The sequence below is a fragment of the Haliaeetus albicilla genome, chromosome 1 (assembly GCF_947461875.1).
Source record: "Haliaeetus albicilla chromosome 1, bHalAlb1.1, whole genome shotgun sequence".
Classification (NCBI taxonomy): Eukaryota; Metazoa; Chordata; class Aves; order Accipitriformes; family Accipitridae; genus Haliaeetus; species Haliaeetus albicilla.
The window spans coordinates 10,031,045-10,043,582 of NC_091483.1; the positions used below are offsets into that span (position 1 = coordinate 10,031,045).

Genomic DNA, 12,538 nt, shown 5'->3' on the forward strand with positions numbered 1-12,538 from the left:
GCTGCTTGTGCTGAATTGTTTAGCTCTTAGTTCGAATCATTTCATTTTCTTCCTGCAGAGATCTGCATTGGTTTTATTATTTGTGTCCAAAAACTCGATCACGCCTTAATGTTTTAATTATGTATGTTCGCTTGTACAGTTTTTATATTGCAGTAATGTTTCTTCCATAGAGAAGTGAAAAGTATAGTTTATTTTACTGTAAGCATTAATATTGACATTGTGGGTGTTTATACATATATGGATAATATTTTTTAGATGCATATGGCAAATTCAATACCTCAAAACTTCTTGGAAATGAGGCACTGCCATGGGTTGTATTTGAGCACTCGAATACAGAAGCATATAAAAATCATTACTCCGCTTTTGAAAATCTTCTCTTTCCTTCCTACCTGCCAGCAGGCACTTGCCTCTTGTAGCTACAGATGCGCTTATTAAAACTGCGTAACAGTACTTGTTACTGATCACAAATTCAGTGGAATTTGAAAGGCAGGTTCACCCTGCAATACCTGATGCATTTTAATGTTTCATTTAGTGCTTGGTAATGATGCATCTTCTGCAGCCTGTTGAAAATGTGAATGCCCCGTGCTGGAAATAAGGTGTGCTAAGCTCCATATACTAATCTGCAAGCCAGTTTTCTTATTTCCCTTCTTCAGATTGGGAACAAAGTCATTCTTGTGAAACAATGTATTTATAAACCGTGAAAACACAACAAGGCTTCTCTTCCACCTCCTGTGTTTTCCCTCACCAGATGTATGAGGTAAGGTGCCCTTTGTGTTGCAAAGCCTATTTTGGAAGGGACGATGTTACATATCCAGTGGGGTGTTGTCTGATGCTGTGGCAGTGGCAAAGGGAATGAGGCGTTTGTGTCCTTTTGGTGGTGAAAAGCAGCAAAGGCAGGAGGCGTGTGAAATCCTCTCTGCGGAGCAAGGATCACCTTGCTCGCCCTGCTGTAGTGGAGGAGTCCTGACGGGCAGGATTTCCCTGCCTGATCCACTGCAGCTCACAGAAGGGTTATGTGCCTGAGAGGGTTTGTCCTCCTTTCACCTGGGCATGGTGCCTGTCTCTTCCCGTGGTCTCCAGGCTGGTGGGGACCCCTCCGCCAGCCCTGGACGGGTTGGAGGGTGACAGAGCAGGTGGCAGAGTGCCACCGAGCGTGGCCGGCCCTCACGAGAGGTGGGCTGAATCTCCCTGCACAGCCTTGTGAGCATCCCTGCCACCTGCCTGCCCTGGGCTGTGCTCCGGGTCCAGCCAAGCCTTGAGATTTTCAAGGGGAGGTGGCTGAGCGCGTTCTGACTCGTGATTTTTGTTTGAGCGCAATCATGTTATTTGAGTGCCTTTGGAAGAGGCTGGGCAGAGGCGGGAAGGGGACCGTCCCGCCACCCTGTTCCCCGCCTGCCCTCGGGGACGCAGTCAGTGCCAGCGATCGCGTTTCCAGAGTCGGGTCTCGCTCTGTCTCTGCGCCTGTGTGCGCGCTTCCCTTCGGGTGGCGGTTTCCCCTTCGCTTTGCCTCCTGCTTCCAGCCGGAGCCGAACGAGAAGGCGGTGTGATTGGCTGCCGATTACACAGAGCGGCCCCGAGCGCCGGCACTCACACTCACACTCCCTCGCACACGCACATACGCGCGCACACCCCACAAAAACTCACCCGGGCTGCGCCTGCACCAGTCGAAGCGGGGAGCGAGCATCCGGCTGCACGGAGAGCAACACCTCCACCTCTCGCCAAAAAACAACCTGCACAGCGAGGGGAATAAACACCTTCACTGCCAGCACCGGGGAGGACGGGCGGTTTATACCGTGGCGCTTTCGTCCACCCCACCTTTTTTTTTCTTCTTCTTCTCCCCCCCCACCCCCAAAAGAGGAAATCCCGTCTGCGCTTTTTAGCGCAGCCCCACCCGCCGGGGGTTGCACCTGGCCGAAGCGAACTTCGCTGGGGGTCTCGGTCTCGCCTGCCTGCTGGCCGGGGCAGCCACGAGGAGGGAGACTCCGGCGCCCGCCCAGCCGGGTCGGAGGGGCAGGATGGCGGCCTCGACCCGCTGGGTGCTGTGCCTGTGCCTGGGCTGGGGCTGCCTGTGCCTGGCGCTGGGGGACGTGCTGAAGGCGCGCCGGGTCGGGCTGCGGCGGCGAGCGGCCCCGGGAGGAGTGCGGGGCGGCCGGCCGAGAGCCGCGGCAGGTGACTACGGCTTGGGGCAGCGGCAGGAGGAGCGGCGGCGGCCGCCGGAGCGGCTGCAGCCGGGGGACAAGGTCTCGGAGCACATGCTGCGGCTCTACGACCAGTACAGCGGCGGTCGCGGGCGGCGGGCGGCGGCGGCGCCGCGGCCCCACGACCCGCCGGGGCTGCCCGCGCCGCACCCGTGGCAGGGCAACACGGTGCGCGGCTTCCGCCCGCTGGCAGCAGGTGAGTGCCGGGGGGGCGGGGGGGGCCGCGGCCCGTCGGGGAGCCCCGCGGAGCCGCCCGCTGGGCCGCGGCCGGCGGCGGGGCGGCGGCTGCCCGCGGCGGAGGGCGGGCGCTCGTCGGGGAGACCTCGACCGCCGTGCGGGCTAAGCGAGCTGCCGGAGCGGCTGGCTTGCGGGTGACGCTCTGCAGGCGAGGAGGCTTCGGTGGTCCCGCGGAAACGGAGGTAACGGTCCGTTCGTATCCCTGCGAAGACGTACTGCTGGACCCGCGCGGCAGCCGTCTCACAGTGCAGGCTGGCTGGTTTAGCGCCCGGGGAGCTCGATGTAGGGAAGGAGGTGAGAAAAGGGTGCTTCTGCGGCAACAGTCGTGTATTTTAGCATATCGTGTTTACGTCGTCTCCCGTGTTTTAGTTACTGGTTTAGCTCTTCAACTCTGTATGCGACGTCTCCGCTGTACGATATCCGAGTACCCTGCGAGGGAAGCGGAGCAATTAACGTATCCTCTCTGGAGTCTCCTTTTATCGGTGTTTCGCATGTGTGGCTTCTCCTGAAACCGAGGGCTGATTTGCATACGGTAGTGCAATAACGTGGTTTGGTGATCCTTTAGACTATCTACAGAGTATTCATTTTGAGACGTTGGTGACAGTACTGGCAATTACAGGCAATGGCACATGAGTCTAGTTGAAGCGTAATTCGTGCACAGTAAATACTGCATCTCGTCATCTTTGGCAGTGACGCTTAGATCTCTCCATCACTGCAGACTGGCATGCACAGGTAGATTTATGAAAATGTAAACTCTTCTTTCACAAAGGGGGAGGGCTTGTATTTAACATGGCAGCATCCCGAAAGAGCTCTGTCCTAGCAGAAAGGTGAGATGGCACTGTCTTGCTGCTGCATTCCCCCACTCTGCTGTTCTGCTTTTTCTCCATCTGACCTCTGCAAGGGCTAAATGGAGATGCCAGAACTCAAATGTGACCTTCACTGGGATACGCTTCCCAAGTCCACTGCATCCCTAAAACTTGCTGTTTGTATGACAACTGTCATGCCGTGCATAGCAGCCCGATTGCCGGTCTCTTATTTTTCATAGCACTAGTGGATTGACACAGCGGATTTTTCACAGACAAGCATCCGTCAGCAAAACCGAGTGTTGTCTGGGAGTTTCAGTGACCTGCGTAGATTCCTTCCTCTCCCAGAAAACTGAGAGCTGGGTGCCAGACTTCCCGTAGGTTTCTTTGCGAGTCGTTGCTTCTGATTCTTCCAAGGCAACGATGTCTACTATAGGGTAGCGTTGCACAGAGATCAAATACCATGAATAATTGAATGGCTTTGGTGTCTTAGGCTTCAGCCCTACAAACATTCTCCACCGCATGCTTACTGCAAGTATTTCTGTCCACAAGAGAAGCTTTGGAGGCTAGAGGCGTAAATACCCCAGTTTTTGAGGATGGAGAGCTGGGACTGGCCACTTGCTGCTCCTACAGAGGAACTCTTTTGTCTTTCTAATGTGACAATTTTTTGCAATAAATAGGTCTAATGTACGTGCCTTCGTTCCGAAATAAGCAGTTACCTCACTGAAAGAGTGGGGGAGGTTATAATCCTAGCAGAGTGATATTTGCTCCTTTAAGCATACCTAATTAATGATATTTATTGTTCTAAACCTAGAAGGCCTTTGGTTGAAATGCCGTCTCTGTGGTCTTTCTGATTATATTTATACTCTCTCTTGACATTGGGTGGCAGCAGTCCTATAAACACACTATTCACTAAGCCCTTTCCTGCTTCTTTTCCAATACTTTCACAGTTGGAGTGCTAACACAATAAATTGTGAGTGATTATAAGATTTTTGACACTTTTATAAGTATTTATGAAAAATATTTAACCAGCTAGTTAGCTGTTGCCTTTCTTTCACCGTAGGCAGCAGCAGCTCATTTTGTATGGTTGTTGATGGCAGGAAAGTGCATTTCCAGAAAACTCGTAGATCAAATGTTCTTTGGGGTGGTGGGGGGGAGTGAAAAGGTCTTTTCTGGTTTCTGACTTCTTCTTTGCACCCGACTGCCTGGCCAGCCCTGTGATGGAAACGGCACATCGACAGTATTTCCCGTCTGAGGTAGTTGGTTTCCAGATCCTCTGCTCTGACTGTTGCGCTCCTCGGCTGCAAATTTCAGCTTCCCACAGGCTTCCACTTGTCCTTAATGTGGCTGCATCAGTTAAATTAATAAATTATGTTGCCGTTACTCCTTCAGCACATTTTACAATCCGCGCTGCGAGCCCTTTCAGGAGACTGCTTGTTGTGTGCAATAAGCAGAACTTCCCTAAGAATCTGCCCATTTCTCCTGCATCTACAGCAAGAGGCCTTGAAGGAAATCTTTAGTGATTTCATTTGCAGTTTAACCACACGTTTTGCAATTTAATCGTATCTTTTCAGGAGAGAAACAGTTTCTCTTCTGAAACACAACTCTGGAATGTGACTTTGAAACCTTTCTGTCCTCGCTTTTCCCGTGGAAGGCTTCTGGCTCTTCTGCAGCACACGAGAAAGGCCTTTCCCGGATCTCCCAGGTAACCCACCAGACAAATTTTTGAGACCCTGTAAGACAGCGTGTTGTGTGATGAGACCAAGAACCGGCAGGACTTGTTGAAACTCATCCCGGTTTCTAGTCCAAGAAAAGTGGCGTTGCTTGTGGCAGCTGCGGTCTTGTAATGGACAGCCAACAAGAAGGAACTAAAATGTGATTAATCAAAAGAAGCATCCTAAGAAGTGTTAAATGCAAGTTTTTCTTTCCATGGCTCAGTCCTCCGAGGGGATAGGATGAGAATTTCAGCCCTGCATGGGCACCTCTGAAGTTTCCGTCCCGTGCTGCCCCGAAATCTCTTGCACACCGCATTTCACGACTAGGCTGGACTATTAGTGGTTTCGTTGTTTGGGCTGGGGGTTTTGGCCTTTGATTTTGATGAATGTTCATGTGATCTTCTATTCGGGCAAATTTGCTTTCCATTAATCTTGCTAAATTATCTCAAACCACAATTTTTCAGTCCGAGTCACTCAAAAAAGGAACCTTTGATGCCCGTGACAATGCTGAAGGAAACCTTGGGCCCCAAATGCATTACAAGTGAAGTAAGGATGTACATTATTCACAGCATATCTAGTTACATTCCAGTACTGTTCTCTCTCGTTGACTTAACTGCTCTAATTTACTTCTATGTATTTGAGTCAAAGGATGTTCAGCCCGTGATTTCCATGGCAGCTGTGTCATTGTTGTGGGGTGTTTCTGGGATGATGCTAGTAGCTCTTGTCTTGCTTAGGCCAGGCCTCACAGCAAGCTCTGCTTCAGTAAAAATCCTAAGACAGAGCCTTTTCTGGTTCTTTCCCCGAATGTACTACAACAGCGAGTGGCTTTCCAGTCCCTGTGACTCTAAAAAGACAGCTAGGGAGAAGGTCAGACGATACATGAGTTAGAGCCGAACACTTTGACAGTTCTGGCAAGCATACTCTTAAACTACGGTCGAGTCTGTGCATCGGTTTCTGCGCACGACCATTCTTTCCTCCTGCTGCTTAGTGAAACCGCTGAATGACCAGACCTCCAGCTGATATAAATCTGCTTACCTTCAGTGCTTCCCGTAGAGGTGTGCTGATCTGCGACTTCTGAGGCTCAGGATCTGGAGGAAAGATAGAGCACAGAATAAATAAAAGAGAGCGGAAAGATTAAAGCCTTACACGCAAGACTTTCAGTTTGCTTTTGAAAGCACTTTTAATCATAGCATCGCTAAAGCAGCATGTCTTGCAAATGAGTCATTTAAAAAACTCGACTTTAATTGGAGGGTCCCTCTAATGATGTTATAGTAAAGCTATACAGTCAGAAATTACTTTAAACTCTTTTTTATTGACTGAATTTCAAGTAATTTTAGGTATTACACCCGCCCCTAGGCCAATTCTTGTGGTTTAAGAACTATGTTCTCCTCCTTTTCAAAACGCCTTTCTTTCCTTTGTTGTGGTATGAAATGCCCACGCAAACAAGGGAAACCGAGTACTGCACAGGGAAACCAGCTAGTCGCCGGCCCCTGTCAGCCTGCAAAAACCAGTACGGGCCAAATTCTAACCTCTTTGAGCTCTAGTAACGTTAAGGTCTTTTGTAATGAAAGCGTTAAAAGCATTCGGGCAGGAGATGGTGAGAGCGTGGGTTTTTTTGGTTTGGGGGTTTTTTGGTTGGTTGGGGTTTTTTTGTTTTGTTTTGTTTTTTGCTGTACCCCTATAAATAAAATGTAAGCAGCAGCATCCTGGTAGTTTTTCAAGCAGAATGAACTTGAAGACAATTATGCTATGTTTTGGGCAGGCTGGGCTCAAATCTGCAAACCTTCTCTAATGCAAATAGGCAGGATCTCTGTAGGTTTGGCCTCTCAGGACCAGACTCAGAATGTGCATTTTCTGGCTTCTGTTACCACCTGTCTTGCTGTGCTGTCACACACGTGGATGGCCTGTGCTCACAGTTGCCAGTCGGTCACAGTTTCTAGAGCCTGTCGCTTCACTTGTGAAGAGTACTGGCCTTGAGGGGACAGACGAACTGTGTGCAACTTGGTTTTCATACAGCTGACCTGTTCCCACGAGCTGAAGTGGAATTAATCGTGACTGTAAGAAGGAGTAGAGTTGGCTTTTCGTGTTCCCCTTTCCAGATTTCTGTCCTTTACTGATGCAACCTCCTTATTTGCTTAGCTTATGCTAGCTTTGAGTTCAATGTTTAGTTTTCAGACCTGCTGTGGTCTTTCTGCTTAAAGTATATAGGAAGAGAGATCATTTGCCCACTGTGCAGCCTATTTTTGATGTGAAATGTGCATATCTGTGGTTTTCATATCATAAAATCCACATGTAAGTTAGATCCTGAGCACGCACCATCGCTGTTTCTTGAAGTTATTTAAGTAGCTGTTTCTTCAAGTTCTTTATTTAAGTAGCCAATAGTTTTAGTCAGAGTGGTGGACTTTTGACTTTTTTATATCGAGGTACGAGCTGTTATGACCTTACCTGCTTTGATAGTAAGAATTAATAAATTTGAAAGAATTAACAAAACCAGTTTGACACCAAGTCCTATGCTCTTTACAAGGAGAAAATGGGATCCTATATTTTTCTTTTGCATAATAGTCAAACTGGAAAGGGGGAAGCAGCAATCCAGTAAGAGCAAAGGTGGGAGAAAAGAAGAAATCTGGCTTCCAAATTTGTGTTCCTGTTCTGGAGCTTGTTCCCATTTCCAGCTCTGAGTGAACTTTTGTAGCTAGGCTATGAACCCATGAAAACAAAGTTTTACAATGGAAACACTGATACGGTCTTAACGGTGCAGTGGCACAAGGGCACCACTTTAATATCTCATTTAAATGATGGCTAATGATGACTATATAACTAAATAGTCCTCATTATTGCATCCTTTTTCACCCATGGGATAGATTTGGCAGTCCATAAAAACGTCAGTGCATCCTCTATAAAGGTAAACACACCACATGTTAGTGGTCTCGTTCCAGCCTATTGATGCCTGGAAATGCCCCTTGGAACATGAATATGTTCATGCTGGTGACGTCAGTCTCTACAGACCTACTGCTTTTTCCTAAAATACCTTTTTAATGCCAGTAACAGGCAATCCATACAGCTGTGGGTTATTGCAGGAAGGTGAGGAAGCATGGGTCATGCCTCTGAAGATTCAGCGAGTACAAGTACTTCAGCTGTAGTGCTATGAGCTGGGTTCCTTTCTCGTCTGAGCTATCCGTAAATAAGCTGGCATCTCTGATACCCCAAACAGTCAGTGATGGCACACCCTGACAGTGTCTGGGTGACAACCGCCTGTGTGATACAGTAAGGCTTTTCTGCTTTAGGCCTGGAGGGACTGTACCTCTGCTCTCCCCCCACCCCGGACAGCTTTGTTGTCGCTCGTACAGGACAGTGAGGGAGTGATGCTGGACCAGTACAAGCTTCGCCATGGTGCTACTGGGGTCTGGGTTTCCCCCTTCAAGCAAGGAGAGAGTGCACAGGTTGAATGGTCACTTGCATATGGGCTGAGGAGGCCGATAAATATGTAGCCTTTCCATTTAACTGCATGGACCTTCCAGTTGCATTCTGCATGAATGCAAATAATGAGATGTCCTCCTCGTTGAGTACCTTTTTGCCCAGCTCGTGGCTGCTGCTCCAAAGCTCTACACAGTAGAAGCGAGCAATACTAACGAACAGTGCAGCGAGGCTATGTCTTACCTATTGCATTTCAGAAGAGCTCTGTTGTGCAGAGCTTGGTCTTGAAAATTACTCATCAGGCTGGCAGCAACATATGGTGATGCCTTGGTGGGGAGCAGATATTGCCCTTAAAATCTGGCCTCAGAGTATCTGGAAAGTAGCATGGTATTCCTTGCATATAGCTCTGTTGCATGTACTTCTCCTTTGCTTGTTTCCTCATAAGTAGTCTTCTCCTTACATGCTTTGTGGCCGAGAAGTCTTCTGCGCTTCCTATTTTGTACTACAAAAGAGCAAAGCTGAGTTAGCAGAACTCATTTTAAGTAAGAAACTAAAACACTTAGCTCAAGTAGCGGTGCTCGGATAGAAATCGGCTGCTCGCAGAGTTGGGAAGGGTATTAGGTGAGCCAGGGAAGTTACTCCTGCTCAAATAATACTGAGTTGCCAGTGAATTGTGTTGTATACTGCCACAAATGAGTGCAAGGTTTACCAAGTGCAGCTGCTCAAAGGTACCAGACGGAATCTTGCCAGGCAGTAAGGTGGCGGACCCAACTGCGAGTTTGCTCTGGCAGCTGCCTGCAGTGCGGGGACGCCCAGGGTTCATACGATCTTCCCACTGCCGCGGTATCCGAAGAGCCAGCCCAGGCAGAAGGGGACCTACTGCCCAGCATCCCTCTGAAAGGTGATACTTTAGCATCAGATTCTTGTCTATGTCTGCAACAGACCATTTCTTGTCTGGGCGACTGGCACAAAGAAAGCTGCTGCAAAGCTGCTGTTTTCACCATTTTTGTTTGATGTTGAAAACATAAATAAGAAAAAAGCTATTGTGATGCCATGATCTTCTAGGGCATAGGTTTCTGGGCCGGCGTTTTGCTTGCTTTCACCTGCAAAACTGACTTGATCCTTCTATACCAATAGAGGGCTTTGTTGTAAGGAGGTCTTGTTGCCTTTGAGACCTTAAAGGTCGTGTTATAAGAGGGCAAACTGACCAGAGGCCTTAGCTGGGCTTAGTCAGCCTGGCTCTTTCCACTGGCAGCTGAGCAAGTGTTCATGGACTTCACCCTGCATTTTGGTCCCCTCCTCCCCTCCATTTAACGTGGAGCTATTGGTGGCGGCATCCTAGGAAATGCCGTTTACTGATCATTGGCAAGGTATTAGAGTTTAAGCCCTGCTTAGATTTGGCTTGGGTTTTGGTTTAGGGTTCTTTGGGATTAGCGAGGGGGGAAATCAGTCAATCAAACTGTTTATATGAGAGGAGTTATCAGTGTAAGTCATTTTAAAGACTGAAGTCTCAGGTCACATCACTCAGTAAAATTTCACCGGTGTCAGCAGAGCAAGCTGGATGAGGCTCATGGAAAGCTTCTCGCATCACAATGAAACGTGGTTAGATGCTACTCGGTACCTCCTGATGTTGGTGAAAAGTTGAAACAGTGCTCCTGACCTTGGCTAATAGTTTGAAGTACATTATTGTGGGGACAGATTTTCAGCAGTTTCTGTCCTCTGGGTTTAAGGACAAGGTTTCATTTAAGTGAAATGAAATTCTCCTGAGGAAAAGGTGCGTTTGTAGATATTGTAAAGCTGAATCTTCCTTGATGTGTCTGTCATTTTTAAGGGTAGTGACTAGCCTGGGGAATGCTTATTTCGGTGCGTTGCTCACATCTTGAGAGTCGGGTATCACTGTCACCCAACAGATGTATTTGATGCGGTGTTCCAAAGTTGTGACAGAGACCCAGGTCACACAGTTGGGTTTTTCTGAGCCGGAAGCCAGCAAATCTGTAGACATCTGTGCTGGCTGCCGGTAACTGGTTTCAAGATGATTTTGCAGACTGAATGATCCGAAAACTCTTTGGAGCCGTTTGAGCTTGGAGGTCAGTCAGTAATAAAATAGCACCATCTACTGCAAGTATTTGGTCTTGGGTGTAGAGTTAAACACCAAGAGTGGCTTCTTGAGTTGTGCTTTAAATCAAAACTATATATTCCTCCTGTGTCTGTTTCACGCCATCTAGGGTTTCTTCACAAACAAAAGCAGCTTGTTTTGTGTTCCACTACAATATGCCAATTTAGAACAGGCAGTATGTGTTAAGTGGAGTTCTTACTAAAAATTAAAATCAAAACTTGTCATTCAACATACAATAGCGATTCCAATAATAACTTCTTTAATAGGAGCTCATGAGACATCATAAATTCTGGTTTCCTAAGACTGATGTACTTCGTGCTCTGCCAAATTACATATTAACCTTATTATACTAGTGATTACAAACCAAGCGGAGGTCAGGTCCTCGTGCGTGCTTAGTACAAATGTAATAAACAGCCGGTTTTGGCTTGAGGCATGAAAAGGAGGATCGAATTAAAAGAAGATCTTGTGCCCCAGGCATAAGTAATAGCTAGAAATTCGATGGCTTTGGTACGTTAAATTTTCAGCTGTTGGGAACTTAGCTGTGTGATCCACCATCAGGTTGAGCTTAGTGTGTAAACAAGGGTGCCTTCCGTAAGTGACTTGGCCTTGTTTTCCCCTGTTTCACTGGGAAAAGCGTATGTTGCTTTTTCCCTGATTTCATGAAGCAATGCATGTGATATACTGGGGAGAGGGGTTCTGTCTTTCTAGCGAGACCGATACCTGCTTTTTTAATGTGTGGGTTAGAATATTGATGAGGAAAAAACGTTTAGAAGAGGAGGCCACTTAGATTGTTGGGGTAGGGATGGGGAGGCAGAGGCGGAATACAGTCATTTGCTAGACTTACCTGAATGGCATGAGCAGTTGGGATATCGCAGGCTGGAAGCACGTAATGTCACCCAGAATTTAAAGCTGTCAAAATTATTGAAAGTTCAGTACTGGAAACGACGTTTTCCCTTGCTTGGGCAGGGGACTTACTAAAGTGTTTTGAGAGTGAGGTGGGGAGGCTGTTCTTCTCTAGTCCACGAGTATCTTTAGGCCTCTCGTTCCTTGCAATAAAAAAAAAATAAAAAAAAATAAAAAGAGCAACACTCTTGCAAAATTCTGTGAACTAGAACTTCTCTTCAGCCTTTGGAGAGGGTTTTGACATGCCATGATGTCAGTGAAGCATTTCACTCTGTGTTCCCTTGTTTTCCTAATGTGTTGGGTTGTTTCCAGCCATTTGGGGGGCTGCAGAGCATACCTTTGCTTTACTATATTTGACTTTTCCATACAGCCTGGTTTTATAGCTCTCGATAGGGCCTTAACGATTGGATCTATATTTCTCTTACTCTGAAGGACAGACGTAACTGCAGTCCAAGCAGGAAATTCGAAAACAAAAATTAAACCTTACCCCTAAGCCTTTCTGTTGCATCCTACAAGGGATTAAAGTAGTCAGCCATCTGTTTTCACAGATCAGCCTGTGTTAGGAGTGCATCTTTGGGTTTGTGCAAGATACTGGTGGTTAGGTTGACTTCTCTAATTTCACGGCTGTGGAAACTCCAGTCCCCTTCATCCCTCCTAATCGACACGGTAACATCCGGACCATTGAGAAGGCTCGTCCTTGGCTTGTTTCCCTCTGCACAGAGGCGAGTGGGTATGTTTTGCCACCGCCACCACCACCCCCTAAAACCAAGACATTTTGGGTTGGCTTTCTTTTGGTTATTGGGGTTGCTCTAGTACTGTCCACCTACCTTCAGCTATGCTAGTAAATACTTTGTAACTCTGGCATGAAAACTGATGAAATGTCCTAGGTGGAATGACTAAATTTACCCCGTGTAATTGAAGCAGTCCTAGGCCTGATCATTCTAGAGGGAAACTTTGGTTGTGATTAGTGTCTGACTTAGCCAAAAGGCTGTCAGGCCAGCTTGCGTGTCTTTAGCTTGTTGTAAATGGTGAATTGTCTCGTTCTCCAGAGCTGATGTTCAAGCCTTAAAAATGATTATACAGTGATTCTATCCTGGTGTTTCTTCTCCCCGTGTCTTTAGAGGTGAGCCACATTCCTTCTTTGTGTGCGAG

The 12,538-nt window shown here is 47.5% G+C and overlaps 1 protein-coding gene across 6 annotated transcripts in view; it reads left to right on the top strand.

The window, feature by feature from the left end:
* Positions 1 to 1,899: 1,899 nt before the first annotated feature.
* BMP3 (bone morphogenetic protein 3) overlaps positions 1,900 to 12,538 on the top strand; it is a 52,672-nt gene continuing 42,033 nt past the window's right edge. For all 6 annotated transcript variants that reach the window (XM_069779011.1, XM_069779002.1, XM_069778995.1 and 3 more), the window contains exon 1: positions 1,900 to 2,394. In XM_069779011.1, the coding sequence (XP_069635112.1) occupies positions 2,016 to 2,394 (379 nt within the window). In that variant the 5' untranslated portion in view covers positions 1,900 to 2,015. The remainder of the gene's footprint in view (positions 2,395 to 12,538) is intronic.